This window comes from Pseudophryne corroboree, chromosome 1 (assembly GCF_028390025.1).
Source record: "Pseudophryne corroboree isolate aPseCor3 chromosome 1, aPseCor3.hap2, whole genome shotgun sequence".
In the NCBI taxonomy this organism is placed as follows: Eukaryota; Metazoa; Chordata; class Amphibia; order Anura; family Myobatrachidae; genus Pseudophryne; species Pseudophryne corroboree.
Window position 1 is genome coordinate 778,659,285 of NC_086444.1, and position 25,008 is coordinate 778,684,292.

The 25,008-nt window shown below is 45.7% G+C and overlaps 1 protein-coding gene and 1 pseudogene across 6 annotated transcripts in view; both read right to left on the reverse strand.

Moving 5' to 3' along the window:
- Positions 1-25,008, reverse strand: part of LOC134910135 (NADP-dependent alcohol dehydrogenase-like) — a 465,879-nt gene that overhangs the window by 356,386 nt on the left and 84,485 nt on the right. For all 6 annotated transcript variants that reach the window (XM_063917876.1, XM_063917830.1, XM_063917821.1 and 3 more), the window contains one exon: positions 12,325-12,460. In XM_063917876.1, coding sequence (XP_063773946.1) covers positions 12,325-12,460 — 136 coding nt within the window. The remainder of the gene's footprint in view (positions 1-12,324; positions 12,461-25,008) is intronic.
- LOC134948232 (5S ribosomal RNA) lies at positions 10,236-10,354 on the reverse strand (annotated as a pseudogene).

Consider the following 25,008-nt stretch of genomic DNA (forward strand, 5'->3'; position numbering starts at 1 on the left):
TATAGGGGAAAAATCACTGTGTAGTGTGTATCCCTGCATTATATAGCGCTCTTGTGTGTGCTGGCATACTCTCTCTCTGTCTCCACAAAGGACTTTGTGGGGTCCTGTCCTCAGTCAGAGCATTCCCTGTGTGTGTGCGGTGTGTCGGTACGGCTGTGTCGACATGTTTGATGAGGAGGCTTATGTGGAGGCGGAGCAGGTGCCGATAAATGTGATGTCACCCCCTGCGGGGTCGACACCTGAATCGATGGACATGTGGAAGGAATTACGCGACAGTGTCAACTCCTTACATAAAAGGTTTGACGACATAGCAGATGTGGGACAGCCGGCTTCTCAGCCCGTGCCTGCCCAGGCGTCTCAAAAGCCATCAGGGGCTCTAAAACGCCCACTACCTCAGATGGCAGACACAGATGTCGACACGGATACTGACTCCAGTGTCGACGACAATGAGACTAGTGTACATTCCAATAGAGCCACTCGTTATATGATTACGGCAATGAAAAATGTGTTGCACATTTCTGATATTACCCCAGGTACCACAAAAAAAGGGTATTATGTTTGGGGAGAAAAAGCTACCAGTGGTTTTTCCCCCATCTGATGAATTAAATGAAGTGTGTGAAGAGGCGTGGGCTTCCCCCGATAAGAAACTGGTAATTTCTAAAAAGTTACTAATGGCGTACCCTTTCCCGCCAGAGGACAGGTCACGTTGGGAGACATCCCCTAGGGTGGATAAAGCGCTCACACGTCAAAAGGTGGCACTGCCGTCTCCGGACACGGCCGCCCTAAAGGAACCTGCGGATAGAAAGCAGGAGGCTATCCTGAAGTCTGTATATACACACTCAGGAATTATACTGAGACCGGCTATTGCTTCGGCATGGATGTGCAGTGCTGCAGCTGCGTGGTCAGATTCCCTGTCGGAAAACATTGATACCCTAGACAGGGACACTATATTGCTAACCGTAGAGCATATTAAAGACGCTGTCTTATACATGAGAGATGCACAGAGGGATATTTGCCGGCTGGCTTCTAAAATAAATGCAATGTCCATTTCTGCCAGGAGAGGATTGTGGACTCGGCAGTGGACAGGAGATACAGATTCTAAAAGGCACATGGAAGTTTTGCCTTACAAGGGTGAGGAGTTGTTTGGGGATGGTCTCTCGGACCTCGTTTCCACAGCGACAGCTGGGAAGTCGACATTTTTACCCCATGTTCCCTCACAGCCAAAGAAAGCACCGTATTATCAGGTACAGTCCTTTCGGCCCCAGAAAGGCAAGCGGGTTAGAGGTGCGTCCTTTCTGCCCAGAGGCAGAGGTAGAGGGAAAAAGCTGCAACATACAGCCAGTTCCCAGGAACAAAAGTCCTCCCCCGCTTCCTCTAAGTCCACCGCATGATGCTGGGGCTCCACAGGCGGAGCCAGGTACGGTGGGGGCCCGTCTCAAGAACTTCAGCAACCAGTGGGCCCGCTCACGGGTGGATCCCTGGATTCTACAAGTAGTATCTCAGGGGTACAAGCTGGAATTCGAGACGTCTCTCCCTCGCCGATTCCTCAAATCTGCCTTGCCGACAGCTCCCCCGGACAGGGAGGCAGTGCTGGAGGCGATTCACAAGCTGTATTCTTAGCAGGTGATAATCAAGGTACCCCTCCTTCAACAAGGACGGGGTTACTATTCCACAATGTTTGTGGTACCGAAACCGGACGGTTCGGTGAGACCCATTTTAAATTTAAAATCCTTGAACACTTATATAAGAAGGTTCAAGTTCAAGATGGAATCGCTCAGGGCGGTGATAGCAAGCCTGGACGAGGGGGATTACATGGTATCACTGGACATCAGGGATGCTTACCTGCATGTCCCCATTTACCCTCCTCACCAGGAGTACCTCAGATTTGTGGTACAGGACTGTCATTACCAATTCCAGACGTTGCCGTTTGATCTGTCCACGGCACCGAGTGTATTTACCAAGGTAATGGCCGAAATGATGATACTCCTTCGGAAAAAGGGAGTTTTAATTATCCCGTACTTGGACAATCTCCTTATAAAGGCGAGGTCCAGGGAACAGTTGTTGATCGGAGTAGCACTAGCTCGGGAAGTGCTACAACAGCATGGCTGGATCCTGAATATTCCAAAGTCGCAGCTGGTTCCTACAACGCGTCTACTGTTCCTGGGGATGGTTCTGGACACAGAACAGAAAAAAGTTTTTCTCCCGGAGGAGAAGGCCAAGGAGTTGTCATCTCTAGTCAGAGACATCCTAAAACCAACACAGGTGTCGGTGCACCTCTGCACGCGAGTCCTGGGAAAGATGGTGGCTTCTTACGAAGCAATTCCATTCGGAAGGTTCCATGCAAGGATCTTTCAGTGGGATCTGTTAGACAAGTGGTCCGGATCGCATCTTCAGATGCATCGGCTGATAACCCTGTCTCCAAGGGCCAGGGTGTCACTGCTGTGGTGGCTGCAGAGTGCTCATCTTCTAGAGGGCCGCAGATTTGGCACACAGGACTGGATCCTGGTGACCACGGATGCCAGCCTTCGAGGTTAGGGGGCAGTCACACAGGGAAGAAACTTCCAGGGACAATGGTCGAGTCAGGAGACTTCCCTACACATAAATATTCTGGAACTAAGGGCCATTTACAATGCCCTAAGTCAGGCAAGACCCCTGCTTCAACACCAGCCGGTGCTGATCCAGTCAGACAACATCACGGCGGTCGCCCATGTAAACCGACAGGGCGGCACAAGAAGCAGGATGGCGATGGCAGAAGCCACAAGGATTCTCCGATGGGCGGAAAATCATGTGTTAGCACTGTCAGCAGTGTTCATTCCCAGAGTGGACAACTGGGAAGCAGACTTTCTCAGCAGACACGACCTCCACCCGGGAGAGTGGGGACTTCATCCAGAAGTCTTCAAAATGGTTGTACACTGGTGGGAAAGGCCACAGGTGGACATGATGGCGTCCCGCCTCAACAAAAAGCTAAAAAGATATTGCGCCAGGTCAAGAGACCCTCAGGCGATAGCTGTGGACGCTTTAGTGACACCGTGGGTGTACCAGTCGGTTTATGTGTTCCCTCCTCTTCCTCTCATACCCAAGGTACTGAGGATAATAAGAAGGAGAAGAATAAGAACTATAATCATTGTTCCGGATTGGCCAAGAAGAGCTTGGTACCCAGAACTTCAAGAAATGATATCAGAGGAACCATGGCCTCTGCCGCTCAGACAGGACCTGCTGCAGCAGGGACCCTGTCTGTTCCAAGACTTACCGCGACTGCGTTTGACGGCATGGCGGTTGAATGCCGGATCCTGAAGGAAAAGGGCATTCCGAAGGAAGTCATCCCTACGCTGATTAAAGCTAGGAAGGAGGTGACCGCAAACCATTATCACCGCATATGGCGAAAATATGTTGCGTGGTGTGAGGCCAGAAGGGCCCCAACGGAGGAATTTTAGCTGGGTCGATTTCTGCACTTCCTACAGTCAGGGGTGACTATGGGCCTCAAATTAGGTTCCATTAAGGTCCAGATTTCGGCTCTGTCGATTTTCTTCCAAAAAGAACTGGCTTCACTGCCTGAAGTTCAGACGTTTGTTAAAGGAGTGCTGCATATTCAGCCCCCTTTTGTGCCTCCAGTGGCACCTTGGGATCTCAACGTGGTGTTGGATTTCCTTAAGTCACATTGGTTTGAGCCACTTAAAACCGTGGAACTAAAATATCTCACGTGGAAAGTGGTCATGCTGTTGGCCTTGGCTTCGGCCAGGCGTGTGTCAGAATTGGCGGCTTTGTCATGTAAAAGCCCTTATCTGATTTTCCATATGGATAGGGTGGAATTGAGGACTCGTCCCCAATTTCTTCCTAAGGTGGTATCAGCTTTTCATTTGAACCAACCTATTGTGGTGCCTGCGGCTACTAAGGACTTGGAGGATTCCAAGTTGCTGGACGTAGTCAGGGCCCTGAAAATCTATGTTTCCAGGACGGCTGGAGTCAGGAAAACTGACTCGCTATTTATCCTGTATGCGCCCAACAAGCTGGGTGCTCCTGCTTCAAAGCAGTCTATTGCTCGCTGGATCTGTAGTACGATTCAACTTGCACATTCTGTGGCTGGACTGCCGCATCCTAAATCTGTAAAAGCCCATTCCACGAGGAAAGTGGGCTCTTCTTGGGCGGCTGCCCGAGGGGTCTCGGCTTTACAACTTTGCCGAGCTGCTACTTGGTCGGGTTCAAACACATTTGCTAAATTATACAAGTTTGATACCCTGGCTGAGGAGGACCTTGAGTTTGCTCATTCGGTGCTGCAGAGTCATCCGCACTCTCCCGCCCGTTTGGGAGCTTTGGTATAATCCCCATGGTCCTTACGGAGTTCCCAGCATCCACTAGGACGTCAGAGAAAATAAGAATTTACTCACCGGTAATTCTATTTCTCGTAGTCCGTAGTGGATGCTGGGCGCCCATCCCAGGTGCGGATTGTCTGCAATACTTGTATATAGTTATTGCCTAACTAAAGGGTTATTGTTTGGAGCCATCTGTTTGAGAGGCTCAGTTGTTATTCATACTGTTCACTGGGTATAGTATCACGAGTTGTACGGTGTGATTGGTGTGGCTGGTATGAGTCTTACCTGGGATTCCAAATCCTTTCCTTATTGTGTCAGCTCTTCCGGGCACAGTTTCCTGACTGAGGTCTGGAGGAGGGGCATAGAGGGAGGAGCCAGTGCACACCAGGTAGTCCTAAATCTTTCTTAGTTGTGCCCAGTCTCCTGCGGAGCCGCTATTCCCCATGGTCCTTACGGAGTTCCCAGCATCCACTACGGACTACGAGAAATAGAATTACCGGTGAGTAAATTCTTATTTTTAGTTTAGTTTTGCAAAACCAGATAATTCATAATTACAGTGATATTGTGCTAATTATACCTGGTAATTTAACGTTATGTGTAAACTACAGTACTTATAATATATTCATTACATTTAAAATTACCCATTGTAGTCATTATTTGGTGTTATTATTAATAAATGCAAAACTCCTTTACATACATTTTGTCTACCATTGGGGTATATATACTAATGTGTGAGTATGTTTCTTAGAAGTGGAGATGTTGCCCATAGCAACCAATCAGATTCTAGCTATTATCTTCTAGAAGCAGCTAGATAAATGTTAAGGGGAATCTGATTGGTTGCTATGGGCAACATCTCCACTTCTAAAAAAACTCACACTTTAGTAAATATACCCCATTGTGTCTATGTCTGTGGGAAGAACCTTTTCCTCTCTGCCGGATTGTGGTCTAAGATGAGAGTTACACCAAAGTAAGAAGTAAGAATGCATCACAGAGGTAGCACCAGCTTTCTCCTGCACCACATTTGTATACTCACCTGTACAAAGTATTACACTGATATGGCATACCTCCCAACTGTCCCGATTTTCGCGGGACAGTCCCATTTTTTTTTGGATTGCCCCGCTGTCCCACCCATGAGCCGCAGTGTCCCGCGGTTGGGGGGGGGCAGTCGGGAGGCTCCCACACTTGCTGCTCTGCTTAGCATCTATTCAGTGGAGACAGGAGGAGAGGGGGCTTGCCAGCAGCTCAGAGAGCGCTGGGCATGCCCCCTCTGTGACGAAAATGGTGGCGTGGCCCTCCTGCAAAGCCACCCCCCCTTTCATAGGCCACGCCTCTTTTTGGGAGTGCACAACGAAGCCGCGTGTGTGTCCCTCTTTGTATAATAAGAAAGTTGGGAGGTATGGATATGGGGTTATTTTAAGTAATAATAACAGGTGTTTAAAAATTAATCCCTTATGAAGCATATGGGGCCATGGTGGTCATTCCGAGTTGATTGCTAGCCGAGTTGAACGCTAGGCAAAAAAATGGCACTTCTGCACATGCGTTTGCGGCGCAATGCGCACGTGCGTTGTACTATAACAACGAATGATCTAGCACACAGGGTCTAGCGAAGCTTTTCAGTCGCACGGCTGGCCGCAGAGTGATTGACATGAAGTGGGTGTTTCTGGGTGTCAACTGACCGTTTTCAGGGAGTGTTTGGAAAAACACAGGCGTGCCAGCAAAAACGCAGGTGTGGCTGGGCAAACGCAGGGTGTGTTTGTGACGTCAAAGCAGGAACTGAACAGTCTGAAGTGAAGCGCTGAGTAGGTCTGAAGCTACTCAGAAACTACACAAAATGATTTTGTAGCCGCTCTGCGATCCTTTCGTTTGCACTTCTGCTAAGCTAAAATACACTCCCAGTGGGCGGTGGCATAGCGTTTGCACGGCTGCTAAAAACTGCTAGAGAGAGAACAACTCGGAATGACCCCCCCATATTCAGAGATGGATGCTGCGTCCACACTTCTGTCTGTCAGCAGAGTCGTGGGAGTGATAATGTTCACCCATGCGCATGCCTGTGTCTAAATTTGCAAGCACTAAGACGCCCACTTTCTGTGACCCTTATATTATATTTTCATATTCAGTGTTAATCAAAATAACAACAAAATATTAGTTCCATTATCTATTGTGTAAGCTACTGTATATTTAACTTTAAACAAATACTGCAAAATGTCTAAGCAAACAGGAGCATGTAAAATGCACAGAAACTTATGCTCAGGTGGATTTAATATTTTCAGATTTTTAGAATTGTCAACATCTTGAAATACATTTTACAAAATACAGTCTTTTTATCTGCTATATTCAATTATTATTTTTAAACCAGGGAAACACATGTAGTACCTCTTAACAACTGTATACAGGTACGTGTCCTCATACATCTAGCCTCAATACTGTACACCAAGATGCCTGGTGCAAGTGAGTTGCCAGGTCTAGTGCAACCCTGGAAGTGTTGCGTGCCTTTTTACTGAAAATGCATCTTTGTCACAATGTGATGCGACTAGGACACATCAGGAGACTACTGGTTAATTTGATATGCAACACTTGTAAATCTGTGTAAGGCTGAGTCTGTATACGAAGCGCTATGAAACTTGGCATGGTAGAAAGCTGCAGCTGCTACATTGTAGCACTTTGTATACAGATTCGGAGACTCAGTCGCACACAGATATACAAGTGTCATATACATCAATCTAATCAGCACAATCTCATATTGCCTCCTAGGTGTATCACATTGCAACTAAGATGCTTTTCCAGCTCAAAAGACACAAAAACAGTTTCCCTAACCTAATAGAATCTGGCACAGTAAGGTATTGTTTGGCTTGACTGTAGCAATGACAACACATCTGTACAAACAATTAAAAAAAAATCAATATCAATGTTTCATTTTACAGTATATTTATGTTTATACTAGAATATAATGGGTATAATTAGAGTTGAAATCAAGTGAATAGTAATTTACTTACGCATTGTGTGCACAGATAAACATATGGATATTCACCTATAAACAGATCTGTTTGCATACAGATGGAGCTTTCCTCATTGTTGCAGTTTCTCCGCTTAAACAGAGTATTTGTCACTCTTTAGCTATAGCTCAGGTTGTTGAGGTGTAGTGCGGAAAGGCGCATTAAGGTGCGACAACATACACAGCATGCAATACACATCTTCACCACTGAGTGGCTAATGCGCCACTAATCCAGTACTGTAGAGCGAATAGCGGAGGATGGATATACTGTACAGTACAGAACAGTATAGTAATTGTACTGTAATAGTGTATTACTAGCAAGCACTGGCAAATGGCCAGTGACAGCTGTGATGTTATACACACAGACCAGCGGTCAGATGGAGAGAGTCAATCAGGAACTTGAAGTGAGCCCTTGAAATCACACCATGCCATGGTGGGACTCAGTAGCGCCAATCTTCTTTTTTTGCATTTTTTTTACCTGCAGAAATGGGTCTTAGTTGCAAAGTAATGTGATAGGATACACAAGCAGCTTCTGCTGATTAAAATGATATACAGCATGCCTATATTCTGTGTGTGTAATAGCAGCTCTATCTGCATCTGAAATGATGCAAGAAAACACTGTAGCACAGTATTTTGTATCTTTGCATCTAAAACGCATTTAAAAAAAAAAAAAAAAAAAAGATGATCGCAGCTACCAAGTCCCGCAGCAGCATGGTGTGACTTCAAGGGCTGTTTAGCATGACTGCAGCAAGGATGTAAGAGGACACATCTGTAAGATGCATTTAAGGCAAGAAAAGACACCAGAAATTAGCAAAGCTGCCCGGCAAATGACGGCTAACTCACGCCAGGCATCTCTCAATCTCTAGGTGCATTCACAATGCTAACATGCCTTACATTACTAATGGGTTTAGTATAAAATATCTACAATCAAAATCCTGACGGTCAAAATACGGACAACAATTGACCGATGGTCAAAATCCCGACATTTAAAATCCTGACAAGGTTAAAATACAGACATTTAAAATGTCGACAGGTCAAAAATTTGACACAAGTTGTCATTGTTTTTGTGTGTATGTCGACATGGACACCATATAAGTATACCACGCTCCCTCGCATGGCTTGCTGCACTCGGCACACTAATATAATCCCCCTCCAGGTCCACTGGGATGGTAAAGTATGAACTAGTCGGTTTCAATTAAATTATCATGAAAAACTCATGTCAACTTTTTGACCTGTCAACATTTTAAATGTCTGTATTTTGACCTTGTCTGTATTTTAAAAGTCGGTGTTTTGACCATGTTGGGATTTTGCCTATGTCGGAATTTTGCCTGTCGGTCAATAGTTGCCGGTACTTTGACTGTTGGGATTTTAATTGTAGATAAATTGACCGCATCCCTTACAGATGAATGTGCCTTCTGTGACTTCTGGTTCTCTTCCCCCAGTCAAAGCCAGCATGAGCCATTCATTTACATACAATAGTGTACCGGCCATGTTGTGTTTGTCATTTACTAAGCAGTGCACTCAGTCCGTGAAATTAGGAGTCTCACAGGAGGTGGAATTAGTAGTGGGGGAGGCTGCCTAATAAAGCAATGGGGAGGCTTGGGAAGAAGTAAAGTAAACTCAGTCTCATAAAGATAACACTCACATAATTTGAAAAGCCACACTTGTACAGTATATTTTTGTAATAAGTAGCACCTACAGTTTCTTTGTTTTTTTTTAAATTATGACTGTACTGTATATCTGTGTGCATGTCTGAGACTGTATACAAAGTATGACAGAATTTGTTTTGGCAAAATTAGAATAAAACTGTGCATGCTGATTTTTACACAGGTATACAATACAAGTGTGTCCTTTGTGGGAATTGAACCCTTGCTCACGGGCATGGTAACCATCCGTGATACCAGTATGCAAGAGATCTATGGAGACATGTGACTGACACCTGCAGTGAGATAGGGCCTAATTCAGAGTTGATCGCAGCAGCAAATTTGTTAGCAGTTGGGCAAAACCATGGCCTTCATTCCAAGTTGATCACTCGCTAGCTACTTTTTGCAGCCGTGCAAACGCATAGTCGCCGCCCACGGGGAGTGTATTTTCGCTTTGCAAGTGTGCGATCGCATGTGCAGCCAAGCAGGCCGAAAAAGTTTTTTGCAGTTTCAGAGCAGATCTGAACTTACTCAGTCCTTGCGATCACTTCAGCCTGCACGGTCCCGGAGTTGATGTCAGACGCCCGCACAGCAAACGCCTGGACACGCATGCGTTTTGCCTACCACTGTTTGGGGAAAGGGTAGATCCTGCACCGGCCTAGATTCAATGTACAAAAGTGATAATGCTTAAGCCAGAAGTGGACAATGTTTCAAGGTATCGACCGTTCCTATCTGTCCATGTGGCGGTGCGCCAGGAGTCAAATGAAAGGGCAAATGTAAGGAAAAAAGAAAAAGTTTGACTCTTGTTTGGGTGCACTCTTGTTGAGTCTTAGTGTTTATTGATTAGTGAAGTGCCTAAAACATTAGCATAGTCTTTATTTCTGCTCTTAAAATACATGGGAACTTAAGAAGAATAAAACATTTGAAATAACAATAAACAAATATGGACATAAAAGCATGAGAAATCAATTCTGAAAAGATTCTGAAAAAATAGGAAATGTTCAGATCTTGATTATACTTAGATAAGTGCATATAGGAAGGTAGCTGCATGCCACGCTGCTTCCGTCTGCCAAAGATCAGTACAAACTGTGTTTGTATTTATGAAGCCCTAGATTGGGTTAATTTCATGGGAGGGAAAACCCACACACTGGATTTCAACCCTGGTAGTTGACCACTATTATGGGTTGGGTTGGAGGGGTGAGACAGGGATAGGATCTGGGTTCTGGAAATAGTGGGAACGGGTATTAGTGGTGATCCTGCTGTTGGTGTTATTCCACAGGAAATTGTGTCTTCCTACTTCACTGGGTATTCCCTAGTGGTCACCCATCTAGGTACTAACCCAGCCCGCCTCCGTTTAGCCTCCAAGATCGGGCGAGATTGGGCACGAGCGTAGGGGTATGGTCGTAGGAAGACTTGACCCTGTACCACCAATGAGAGTGCACCGAAAAGGAGGGGTTGATTCCTCCTGGAGAAGGAGATATTGGGATGATGGGGAAAGAGGGAGAAATCGTCGGATATGCAGGCGTGAATGTGCTGTCCACATTAGACGGAGGAGACGTGTCTATGGAAGGGACACGCTCCCCAGAATCATGGATGAGAGTTCACAGAAGGAAGAAAAGAAAGGAAGGAAGAAGAGAATTGAGGAATGGTCAATGCTGGGAGTAAAGAATAAATCCACAATGCGATTGGTCCCCGATGTTTCCCTCAGTTAGTGGGTACCTATAAATCCTGAGTCGGATGGTCTGATATCACAATTTTAGAGAGTGTAGTGTCACTGGATATGACAATAAACTTTGCATACATTTATCAATGACAAACCCGACCTCTGATATATATCATTACATTAATTAGTATCACCATAGTTCCCAAGATGTGAAAAACTAGAGAGTAAGGGTTCATTCAAAGAGTAGAATATCACATAGAAAACGATTGTAACCTTGTCACCAAATTCAGGAGAATAAATCTACTGAGACAGGATAAACACAGTTTTAGATACCAAAAGTTCCAGTACTGGTCAGGCAAAGCCTTTAACCAGGTCTGGAGAGTAACCCGCACCGAGATTTATGTTTTATGTTGTGAATCTGTTGGAGTGCCTATAATTATTTCTCATTAAACCCTACTATAGGGATTCACATGCACGCATGCAAGGTTCAAAGGCTCATAAAGGTGCTACCAACTGGTTTAAACGAGGATATGGAGTCAAATCCCCATAGGAGGGGGAAAAGAAAAAGAAACCAGATACATTTAAGGTGCACTCATCCAACTACTGAATCATTAATACAATTATTATTATGACACATATATATCCCCAATGGTAGTATCAAGTAAGGGCTTAAATGCTCAGTAACCTTAATTACTATAGAGGTTTATTTAATTGTGTATTTATACGGGACTCAATTGTCCTTTATTGAAAATAGAGCGAAATATTAAAATTCATAGAATAAAGAATAAATAGAGGGTGACAGAAAGTAAACTAATGTGAATAAAGATTTAAAAACAAAGCTAATGTGTTTCTCCCTTCATATATTTTATTGTGTTTATTACAGTTGTGCACTTACACACATATATTTGCGCAGCACTGTAACGGTGCTATACTTATATGAGACCTGCAGTTTTTGTATTCATTTGAGCCTACTATGCTGTGATAGAGGGAGATATGCTGTCTTGCTAGACCCCGGGCGCCCCATTCCAAAAGGGCCACCAGCACCCACCCCAGATCTGATCTCTCTTACCGATCCGATCTGCGGTGGTGCTGTGCTTCCGCCTCCTGATTCCACTGTATGTATATGGGGTCAGGTGGGCTGACGGGCAGCAGCACAGGAAGGGCTCAGCTGTCCAATAATGAATGAAGCTGCAGCCTGCGGCTCAGTCATTGGCTGTGCGCGCAGGCTGCAGGGAAAGAGGAGGGATCCCTCTCTGTGTACACTGTGTGTGAGTTAGCGTCTAGTTTCCATTCTGTGTGTGGACTGTGGAGCAAGACACCAGCGTCCAGCGGAGATCGTGTGGCGTAAGCTGCTTGCAGGAAAGACACAGAGCTCTTCTACTGTATTGTCAAAGCTTCTCTGCCAGCAACACAAAGAACATAAGGCTGACTGTATTTTATTTTTATGCTCTGGGTCATATACCTGTTTACAATATGTGTGTGTGTGTGTGTGTGTGTGTGTGTGTGTGTGTGTGTGTGTGTGTGTGTGTGTTAATAAGCCGAAGGTTTAAAACGGCCCTGCATGTACATAAAGATAATTGCCTTGAAAATGAATTATTATCCCTTGTGACAATTTGTCCGGGTGTGAATGTGTGACCAAGTGCTATAGTGCTCAATCTGTTTTAATTTTATCTAAAAAATAGTTTTTAAACAGATAAGGAAATGTGCAAAACAAACCTCCAAATGGAGATCCTTTCAATGTACGACCTGGGATGAGCAACATTGGAGGAAATGTAAGTTTATCAGTTGGAGATGTCACACCAAGCACCACAGCGACTCCACTGGCACAGTACGTGGATTCAAGAGCAGAATTCTGAAAATAGTAAACAAAAAAAATGTTGTTTTATCAAAGTATTGTTCTATTTGCAAGGTCATTAGTGTACGGGACAGAGGGCACATATGTTAAATATTAAGAATAAGATGCAAGTACTGTATGTATTTAGAGAAATTGACCATACCTTTCATTTGTCAATATAGTATATTTCTGTTTCACCTATTTTATCAATTTCGGGCTCATTACAATTTTATTATAATTAGAGATGAGCGGGTTCAGTTTTCAGAGAACCGAACCCTACCGGACTTCACATCACGAGCCCGGATCCGAGTCAGGCTCGGGTTTTCCTGCCTGACTCGGAAACCAGAATGAGGAAAACATCATCATTCCGCTGTCGGATTCTCACAGGGTTTGGATTCCAAATAAGGAGCCGTGCGTCCCCGCCATTTTCAGTCCGGCATTGGAGATTGTTGAGAGAGGACGTGTCTCCGTCCTCAGTGCCCTCAGTGATAGTGTATTGTGCTGCATCTGTCCAGTCACAGTGGTTGTGTCCTCTGCTGCCATATGTCCAGTGCTGCTGTATATGTTCAGTCCAGTGGTGTTGTGTTGTACTGCATCAGTCCACTGGTGGTGTCTTGTGCTGCATCAGTCCAGTCACAGTGGTGGTGTCCTCTGCTGCCATATGTCCAGTTCTGTTGTATAAATCCAGTCCAATGGTGCTGTGTTGTGTTGCATCAGTCCAGTGGTGGTGTGTTGTGCTGCATCAGTCCAGTCACAGTGGTGTTGTCCTCTGCTGCCATATGTCCAGTGCTTCTGGGTAAGTCCAGTCCAGTGGTGCTGTGTTGTGCTGCATCAGTCAAGTGGTGGTGTCTTGTGCTGCATCAGTCCAGTCACAGTGGTGGTGTCCTCTGCTGCCATATGTCCAGTGCTGCTGTATAAGTCCAGCCCATTGCAGTGGTTTCTTGCATCAGTCCAGTGGTGGTGTCCCTGTGCTGCTGTATATTAGTGATGTGCACCGGACATTTTTCGAGTTTTGTGTTTTGGTTTTGGGTTCGGTTCCGCCGCCGTGTTTTGGGTTCAAACGCGTTTTGGCAAAACCTCACCGAATTTTTTTTGTCGGATTCTCGGATTCGGGTGTGTTTTGGATTCGGGTGTTTTTTTTAAAAAAACCCTAAAAAACAGCTTAAATCATTGAATTTGGTGGTCATTTTGATCCCATAGTATTATTGACCTCAAAAACCATAATTTACACTCATTTTCAGTCTATTCTGAACACATCACACCTCACAATATTATTTTTAGTCCTAAAATTTGCACCGAGGTCGCTGGATGGCTAAGCTAAGCGACCCAAGTGGCCGACACAAACACCTGGCCCATCTAGGAGTGGCACTGCAGTGTCACGCAGGATGGCCCTTCCAAAAAATACTCCCCTCCCCAAACAGCACATGACGCAAAGAAAAAAAGAGGCGCAATGAGGTAGCTGTGTGAGTAAGCTAAGCGACCCTAGTGGCCGACACAAACACCTGGCCCATCTAGGAGTGGCACTGCAGTGTCAGGCAGGATGGCCCTTCCAAAAAATACTCCCCAAACAGCACATGACGCAAAGAAAAAAAGAGGCGCAATGAGGTAGCTGTGTGAGTAAGCTAAGCGACCCTAGTGGCCGACACAAACACCTGGCCCATCTAGGAGTGGCACTGCAGTGTCACGCAGGATGGCCCTTCCAAAAAATACTCCCCTCCCCAAACAGCACATGACGCAAAGAAAAAAAGAGGCGCAATGAGGTAGCTGTGTGAGTAATCTAAGCGACCCTAGTGGCCGACACAAACACCTGGCCCATCTAGGAGTGGCACTGCAGTGTCACGCAGGATGGCCCTTCCAAAAAATACTCCCCTCCCCAAACAGCACATGACGCAAAGAAAAAAAGAGGCGCAATGAGGTAGCTGTGTGAGTAAGCTAAGCGACCCTAGTGGCCGACACAAACACCTAGCCCATCTAGGAGTGGCACTGCAGTGTCACGCAGGATGGCCCTTCCAAAAAATACTCCCCAAACAGCACATGATGCAAATAAAAATGAAAGAAAAAAGAGGTGCAAGATGGAATTGTCCTTGGGCCCTCCTACCCACCCTTATGTTGTATAAACAGGACATGCACACTTTAACGAACCCATCATTTCAGTTACAGGGTCTGCCACACGACTGTGACTGAAATGACTGGTTGGTTTGGGCCCCCACCAAAAAAGAAGCAATCAATCTCTCCTTGCACAAACTGGCTCTACGGAGGCAAGATGTCCACCTCATCATCATCGTCCGATTCATCACCCCTTTCACTGTGTACATCCCCCTCCTCACAGATTATTAATTCGTCCCCACTGGAATCCACCATCTCAGATCCCCGTGTACTTTCTGGAGGCAATTGCTGCTGGTGAATGTCTCCATGGAGGAATTGATTATAATTCATTTTAATGAACATCATCTTCTCCACATTTTCTGGAAGTAACCTTGTACGCCGATTGCTGACAAGGTGAGCGGCGGCACTAAACACTCTTTCGGAGTACACACTGGAGGGAGGGCAACTTAGGTAGAATAAAGCCAGTTTGTGCAAGGGCCTCCAAATTGCCTCTTTTTCCTGCCAGTATACGTACGGACTGTCTGACGTGCCTACTTGGATGCGGTCACTCATATAATCCTCCACCATTCTTTCAATGGTGAGAGAATCATATGCAGTGACAGTAGACGACATGTCAGTAATCGTTGGCAGGTTCTTCAGTCCGGACCAGATGTCAGCATCAGCAGTCTCTCCAAACTGCCCTGCATCACCGCCAGCGGGTGGGCTCGGAATTCGTAGCATTTTCCTCGCACCCCCAGTTGCGGGAGAATGTGAAGGAGGAGATGGTGACCGGTCGCGTTCCGCTTGACTTGACAATTTTCTCACCAGCAGTTCTTTGAACCCCTGCAGACTTGTGTCTGCCGGAAAGAGAGATCCAACGTAGGTTTTAAATCTAGGATCGAGCACGGTGGCCAAAATGTAGTGCTCTGATTTCAACAGATTGACCACCCGTGAATCCTGGTTAAGTGAATGAAGGGCTCCATCCACAAGTCCCACATGCCTAGCGGAATCGCTCTGTTTTAGCTCCTCCTTCAATGCCTCCAGCTTCTTCTGCAACAGCCTGATGAGGGGAATGACCTGACTCAGGCTGGCAGTGTCTGAACTGACTTCACGTGTGGCAAGTTCAAAGGGCAGCAGAACCTTGCACAACGTTGAAATCATTATCCACTGCGCTTGAGACAGGTGCATTCCACCTCCTTTGCCTATATCGTGGGCAGATGTATAGGCTTGAATGGCCTTTTGCTGCTCCTCCATCCTCTGAAGCATATAGAGGGTTGAATTCCACCTCGTTACCACATCTTGCTTCAGATGATGGCAGGGCAGGTTCAGGTTTTTTTGGTGGTGCTCCAGTCTTCTGTACGCGGTGCCTGTACGCCGAAAGTGGCCCGCAATTCTTCTGGCCACCGACAGCATCACTTGCACGCCCCTGTCGTTTTTTAAATAATTCTGCACCACCAAATTCAAGGTATGTGCAAAACATGGGACGTGCTGGAATTTGCCCAGATGTAATGCATGCACAATATTGCTGGCGTTGTCCGATGCCACAAATCCCCAGGAGAGTCCAATTGGGGTAAGCCATTCTGCGATGATCTTCCTCAGTTGCCGTAAGAGGTTGTCAGCTGTGTGCGTATTCTGGAAAGTGGTGATACAAAGCGTAGCCTGCCTAGGAACGAGTTGGCGTTTGCGAGATGCTGCTACTGGTGCCGCCGCTGCTGTTCTTGCAGCGGGAGGCAATACATCTACCCAGTGGGCTGTCACAGTCATGTAGTCCTGAGTCTGCCCTGCTCCACTTGTCCACATGTCCATGGTTAAGTGGACATTGGGTACAACTGCATTTTTTAGGACACTGGTGAGTCTTTTTCTGACGTCCGTGTACATTCTCGGTATCGCCTGCCTAGAGAAGTGGAACCTAGATGGTATTTGGTAACGGGGGCACACTACCTCAAGAAATTGTCTAGTTCCCTGTGAACTAACGGCGGATACCGGACGCACGTCTAACACCAACATAGTTGTCAAGGCCTCAGTTATCCGCTTTGCAACAGGATGACTGCTGTGATATTTCATCTTCCTCGCAAAGGACTGTTGGACAGTCAATTGCTTACTGGAAGTAGTACAAGTGGTCTTCCGACTTCCCCTCTGGGATGACGATCGACTCCCAGCAGCAACAACAGCAGCGCCAGCAGCAGTAGGCGTTACACTCAAGGATGCATCGGAGGAATCCCAGGCAGGAGAGGACTCGTCAGACTTGCCAGTGACATGGCCTGCAGGACTATTGGCTTTCCTGGGTAAGGAGGAAATTGACACTGAGGGAGTTGGTGGTGTGGTTTGCGCGAGCTTGGTTACAAGAGGAAGGGATTTACTGGTCAGTGGACTGCTTCCGCTGTCGCCAAAAGTTTTTGAACTTGTCACTGACTTATTATGAATGCGCTGCAGGTGACGTATAAGGGAGGATGTTCCGAGGTGGTTAACGTCCTTACCCCTACTTATTACAGCTTGACAAAGGCAACACACGGCTTGACACCTGTTGTCCGCATTTCTGTTGAAATACTTCCACACTGAAGAGCTGATTTTTTTGGTATTTTGACCAGGCATTTCAATGGCCATATTCCTCCCACGGACAACAGGTGTCTCCCCGGGTGCCTGACTTAAACAAACCACCTCACCATCAGAATCCTCCTTGTCAATTTCCTCCCCAGCCCAAGCAACACCCATATCCTCATCCTGGTGTACTTCAACACTGACATCTTCAATTTCACTATCAGGAACTGGACTGCGGGTGCTCCTTTCAACACTTGCAGGGGGCGTGCAAATGGTGGAAGGCGCAAGCTCTTCCCGTCCAGTGTTGGGAAGGTCAGGCATCGCAACCGACACAATTGGACTCTCCTTTGGGATTTGGGATTTCGAAGAATGCACAGTTCTTTGCTGTGCTTTTGCCGCAAGTCTTTTCTTTTTCTAGCGAGAGGATGAGTGCTTCCATCCTCATGTGAAGCTGAACCACTAGCCATGAACATAGGCCAGGGCCTCAGCCGTTCCTTGCCACTCCGTGTCGTAAATGGCATATTGGCAAGTTTACGCTTCTCCTCAGACGCTTTTAATTTTGATTTTTGGGTCATTTTTTTACTGATCTTTTGTGTTTTGGATTTTACATGCTCTGTACTATGACATTGGGCATCGGCCTTGGCTGACGACGTTGATGGCATTTCATCGTCTCGGCCATGACTAGTGGCAGCAGCTTCAGCACGAGGTGGAAGTGGATCTTGATCTTTCCCTATTTTTTTAACCTCCACATTTTTGTTCTCCATATTTTGCGCACAACTAAAAGCCACCACAGGAATACAATGTAGATGGGTGGATAGTATACTATTATTACTTATACTTATGGACGACGAGTGACGACACAGAGGTAGGTACAGCCATGGCCTACCGTACTGCTGCTTATATAATATACTGTATAACGGACCTGGTGGACACTGTCAGCAGACTGCTAAACTAGTATGAAGAAAGAAAAAAAAAACACCACAGGTATACAATGTAGATGGGTGGATAGTATACTATTATTACTTATACTTATGGACGACGAGTGACGACACAGAGGTAGGTACAGCCGTGGCCTACCGTATTGCTGCTTATATAATATACTGTATAACGGACCTGGTGGACACTGTCAGCAGACTGCTAAACTAGTATGAAGAAAGAAAAAAAAAACACCACAGGTATACAATGTAGATGGGTGGATAGTATACTATTATTACCTATACTTATGGACGACGAGTGACGACACAGAGGTAGGTACAGCCGTGGCCTACCGTACTGCTGCTTATATATATAATATACTGTATAACGGACCTGGTGGACACTGTCAGCAGACTGCTAAACTAGTATGAAGAAAGAAAAAACACCACAGGTATACAATGTAGATGGATGGATAGTATAGTATTACTTATACTTATGGACGACGAGTGACGACACATAGGTAGGTACAGCCGTGGCCTACCGTACTGCTGCTTATATATATATAATATACTGTATAACGGACCTGGTGGACACTGTCAGCAGACTGCTAAACTAGTATGAAGAAAGAAAAAACACCACAGGTATACAATGTAGATGGATGGATAGTATAGTATTACTTATACTTATGGACGACGAGTGACGACAGGGAGGTAGGTACAGCCGTGGCCTACCGTACTGCTTCTTATATATATATAATATACTGTATAACGGACCTGGTGGACACTGTCAGCAGACTGCTAAACTAGTATGAAGAAAGAAAAAACACCACAGGTATACAATGTAGATGGATGGATAGTATAGTATTACTTATACTTATGGACGACGAGTGACGACACAGAGGTAGGTACAGCCGTTGCCTACCGTACTGCTGCTTATATAATATACTGTATAACGGACCTGGTGGACACTGTCAGCAGACTGCTAAACTAGTATGAAGAAAGAAAAAAAAAAACACCACAGGTATACAATGTAGATGGGTGGATAGTATACTATTATTACTTATACTTATGGACGACGAGTGACGACACAGAGGTAGGTACAGCCGTGGCCTATCGTATTGCTGCTTATATAATATACTGTATAACGGACCTGGTGGACACTGTCAGCAGACTGATAAACTAGTATGAAGAAAGAAAAAACACCACAGGTATACAATGTAGATGGATGGATAGTATAGTATTACTTATACTTATGGACGACGAGTGACGACACAGAGGTAGGTACAGCCGTGGCCTACCGTACTGCTGCTTATATATATATATAATATACTGTATAATGGACCTGGTGGACACTGTCAGCAGACTGCTAAACTAGTATGAAGAAAGAAAAAAAAACACCACAGGTATACAATGTAGATGGATGGATAGTATAGTATTATATTACTTATGGACGACGAGTGCACTGACGACACAGAGGTAGGTACAGCCGTGGCCTACCGTACTGCTGCTTATATATATATAATATACTGTATAACGGACCTGGTGGACACTGTCAGCAGACTGCTAAACTAGTATGAAGAAAGAAAAAAAAAACACCAGATGTATACAATGTAGATGGATGGATAGTATAGTATTATATTACTTAAGGACGACGAGTGCACTGACGACACAGAGGTAGGTACAGCCGTGGCCTACCGTACTGCTGCTTATATAATATCCTGTATAACGGACCTGGTGGACACTGTCAGCAAACTGCCAAACAAACTAGTATGAAGAAGAAAAAAAAATACACAGGAGTGTTTTTCAGGCAGACAAACGTATACTGGACTGGTGGTCACTGTCAGCAAAACTGTGCACTGTACTCCTGCTATAACTGCTCCCCAGTCCCCACAATTAGGCAGTGTGAGCAGTGCACTCAGCACAGATATTTCATGCAGCAGTGCAGCACACTGAGTGAGCACAGATATGGTGGTCGGAGCGTTTTTTTCAGGCAGAGAAACAAAGGATTAAACTCACTGGTGGTATAATCAAAACCCTGCACTGTACTACCTAACAGCTGCTCCCCGTCCCCAATCCTCCCCACAATTATAACAATGTCACTCTTAGTCTTTTCTATTACGGAGAGGACGCCAGCCACGTCCTCTCCCTATCAATCTCATTGCACGTGTGAAAATGGCGGCGACGCGCGGCTCCTTATATAGAGTCCGAGTCTCGCGAGAATCCGACAGCGGGATGATGACGTTCGGGCGCGCTCGGGTTAACAGAGCAAGGCGGGAGGATCCGAGTCGCTCGGACCCGTGTAAAAAAAAGGTGAAGTTCGGGCGGGTTCGGATTCCGAGGAACCGAACCCGCTCATCACTACTGTATATGTCCAGTGGTACTGCCGTATATATGTCCAGTGATACTGCCGCATATGTCCATTGATACTGCCGTATATGTCCAGCAGTACTGCCGTAATAAATATAGTGATCCTGCCGTATAATTCCAATGATCCTGCTGTATAGTTCCAGTGGTACTGGTGTATAAGTCCAGTGATCCTGCAGTATAATTCCAGTGGTACTGGCGTTTAAGTCCAGTCTAGTGATACTGCCGTATATGTCCAGTGATACTGCTGTATACGTCCATTGATACTGCCATATACAGTATGTCCAGCGGTACTGCCATATAAATCCAGTGATCCTGCCATATATTATTCCAGTGATCCTGCCGTATAATACCAGTGGTACTGGCATAAAAATCCAGTGATCCTGCTGTATAATTCCAGTGGTACTGTCGTATAAATCTAGTCCAGTGATACTACTGTATATGTCCATTGATACTGCCGTATATGTCCAGCGGTACTGCCGTATAAATCCAGTGATCCTGCCGTATAATTCCAGTGGTACTGGCGTATAAGTCCAGTCCAGTGATACTGCCGTATATGTCCAGTGATACTGCCGTATATGTCCATTGATACTGCCAAATATGTCCAGCGGTACTGCCGTATAAATCCTGTGATCCTGCCATATAATTCCAGTGGTTCTGGCGTATGTGTCCGGTGATACTGCCGTATGTGTCCAGTGATACTGCCGTATATGTCCATTGGTACTGCTGTATTTGCCCAGCGGTACTGCCGTATAAATCCAGTGATCCTGTCGTAAAATTCCAGTGGTACTGGCGTATAAATCCAGTGATCCTGCTGTATAATTCCAGTGCTACTGGAGTATAAATCCAGTCCAGTGATACTGCCGTATATGTCCATTGATACTGCCGTATATGTCCAGTGATACTGCCATATATGTCTATTGATACTGCCATATATATCCAGCAGTACTGCCATATAAATCCAGTGAACCTGCCGTATAAGTCCATATAAGTCCATATAATTGTGTATAAGTCCAGTTCAGTGGTGCTGCCATATAAGTTCAGTGGTGCTGTCCTGTGCTGTATACTATTTACTCCAAATAAAGGGGTTATTAATATTTAATCCAAATCAATTATCACAGGGTTTGCCCTGTGTGGTGTAGAGGTACGTTCTCCTGTACCGCATATTGTTATATAACTGCAGAAAAATAATGGAGAACAAAAATTTGGAGGATAAAATAAGGAAAGATCAAGAACCACTTCCTCCTAGTGCTGAAGCTGCTGCCACTAGTCATGACATAGACGATGAAATCCCACCAACATCGTCTGCCAAGACCGATGCCCAATGTGATAGTAGAGGGCATGTAATATCCAAAAAGCCAAAGTTCAGTAAAAAGACCCAAAGAATAAATTTAAATGGTCTGAGGAGAAATGTAAACTTGCCAATATGCCATTTATGGCACGGAGTGGCAAGGAACGGCTAAGGCCCTGGCCTATGTCCATCACTAGTGGTTCAGCTTCACATGACGATGGAAGCCCTCATCCTCCCGCTAGAAAAATGACAAGAGTTAAGCTGGAAAAAGCACAGCAAAGAACTGTGCTTTATAAGATGGTATCCCACATCCCCAAGGAGAGTCCAAGTGTATCGGCGGTTGCGATGACTGACTTTGCCAACACTGGACGGGAAGAGGTGGCTCCACCCACCATTTGCACGCATTCTGCTAGTGCTGGAAGGAGCACACACAGTCCAGTTTCTGATATTCAAATTTAAGATGTCACTGTTGAAGTACACCAGGATGAGAATATGGGTGTTGCTGGCGCTGAGGAGGAAGTTGACGATGAGGATTCTGATGGTGATGTGATTTGTTTAAATGAGGCACCGGGGGAGACACCTGTTGTCTGTGGGATGAATAAGCCCATTGTGATGCCTGGGCAAAATACCAAAAGAGCCACCTTTTTGGTGTGGAATTATTTCTCTACAAATCCGGACAACAGGTGTCAAGCTGTGTGTTGCCTCTGTCAATCTGTAATAAGTAGGGGTAAGGATGTAAACCACCTAGGAATATCCTCCCTTATACATCACCTGCTCTGCATTCATCATAAGTCAGTGTTCAAGTTGTGAAACTTTGGGTAAGAGCATGAACAGTCCACTGACACCTAAATCCCTTCTTCCTCTTGTACCCAAGCTCCTGCAAGCCACACCACCAACTCCCTCAATATCAACTTCCTACTCAGTCAGGAATGTCAGTAGTCCTGCAGGCCATGTCACTGGCAAGACTTAGGAGTCCTCTCCTAACCGGGATTCCTCCGGAGAATCCTTGAGTGGTACGCCTGCTGGTGCTGCTGCTGCTGTTATTGCTGCTGGGAGTTGATCATCATCCTAGAGGGGAAGTTAGAAGACCACTTGTACTATTTCAACTAAGCAATTGACTGTCCAACAGTCCTTTGTGAGAAAGATGAAATATGACAGTAGTCATCCTTTCGCAAAGCGGATAACCAAGGCATTGACAGCTATGTTGGTGTTAGACGTGCGTCCGGTATCCGCCATTAGTTCAGTGGGACTTAGAGAATTGTTTGAGGTACTGTGTCCCTGGTATCAAATCCCATCTAGGTTCCACTTCACTAGGCAGGTGATACAGAGAATGTACAGAGACATCAGAAAAAGTGTCCTCAGTGTCCTAAAAAATGCAGTTTTACCCACTCTCCACGTAACCACGGACATGTGGACAAGTGGAACAGGGCAGACTAAGGACTATATGACTGTGACATCCCACTGGGAAGATGTATTGCCTCCTGTAGCAACAAAAGCAGCGGCACGAGTAGCAGCATCTCCCAAACGCCAACTCGTTCCTAGTCAGCCTACGCTATGTATCACCACTTTCCATAAGAGGCACACCGCTGACAACCTCTTACGGAAACTGAGGGACATCATTGCACAATGGCTTACTCCAATTACTCTCCTGGGGATTTGTGATATCGGACAACGCCACCAATATTATGCGTGCATTACATCTGGGCAAATTCCAGCACGTCCCATGTTTTGCACATACAATTAATTTGGTGGTGCAGAAATTGCGGGCCTCTTTCGGCATTCAGCCACCACATGCCAAAGACTGGAGCATCATCAAACACTCCTGAACCTGCCCTGCCATCACCTGAAGCAAGCGATTGTAATGAGGTGGAATTCAACACTCTATATGCTTCAGAGGATAGAGGAGCAGCAAATCGCCATTCAAGCCTATACATCCACCTACGATATAGGCAAAGGAGGGGGAATGCACAATGGAGGGGGGGACTCAAGCACAGTGGAGAATGATTTCCGTCTTGTGCAAGGTTCTCCAACCCTTCAAACTTGCCACACGTGAAGTCAGTTCAGACGTTGCCAGCTTGAGTCAGGTCATTCCCCTCATCAGGTTTTTGCAGAAGCAGCTGGAGAAATTGAAGGAGGAGTATGTGGGACTTGTGGATGGAGCCCTTAATTTGCTTCGCCAGGATTCAAGGGTGGTCAATCTGCTGAAATCAGAGTACTACATTTTGGCCACCATGCTCGATCCTAGGTTTAAAGCCTATGTTGTATCTCTCTTTCCAGCAGACACAAGTCTGCAGAGTTTCAAATACCTGCTGGTGAGAAAATTGTCAACTCAAGCAGAACGTGACCCATCAACAGCTCCTCCTTCATTTTCTCCCGCAACTGGGGCTGCAAGGAAAAGGATTAGATTTCCTAGCCTACCCGCTGGTGGTGATGCAGGGCAGTCAGGTAACCTTGTCAGCAATCGGCGTAGGAGGTACTTCCACAAAGTGTGGAGAAGATGATGTTCATCAAAATGAATGATAAATTCCTCTGGGAAGACCTTTACCAGCAATTGCCTCCAGAGAGTACACAGGGACCTGTGATGGTGGATTCCAGTGGAGACAAATTAATACTCTGTGAGGAGGAGGATGTGCACAGTGAAAGCGGTGAGGATTCGGAGGATGAGGTCGACATCTTGCCTTTGTAGAGCCAGTTTGTGCAAGAAGAGATTGATTGCTTCTTTTTTGGTGGGGCCCAAACAAACCAGTCATTTCAGCCACAGTCGTGTGGTAGACCCTGTCGCTGAAATGATGTGTTTGTTAAAGTGTGCATGTCCTGTTTATACAACATAAGGGTGGGTGGGAGGGCCCAAGGACAATTCCATCTTGCACCTCTTTTTCTTCTTTGCATCATGTGCTATTTGGGGCCTAGTTTTTTTAAGTGCCATCCTGTCTGCCACTCCAGGTGGGTCAGGTGTTTGTGCTGCACACTTGTGTCGCTTATCTTAGTCATACAGCTACCTCATTGCACCTCTTTTACTTCTTTGCATGATGTGCTGTTTGGGGCCTAGTTTTTTTAAGTGCCATCCTGTCTGCAAATGCAGTGCCACTCCTAGATGGGCAAGGTGTTTGTGTCGCACACTTGTGTCGCTTAGCTTAGTTATACAGCTACCTCATTGCACCTCTTTTTCTTCTTTGCATACAGGGTCGGACTGGCCCACAGGGGTACAGGGGAAACCACCGGTGGGCCCCACTGCCTGAGGGCCCACTCCTTCCTTTATGGATCAGGTTCCAGACTGTGCACTTGTATTATACATGGTAGATATGTTACATTATACTGCACAAGACAATTGTTTACTTTAAATCTCTGTGGAGGCTGGCTACACCCTCTTTGTA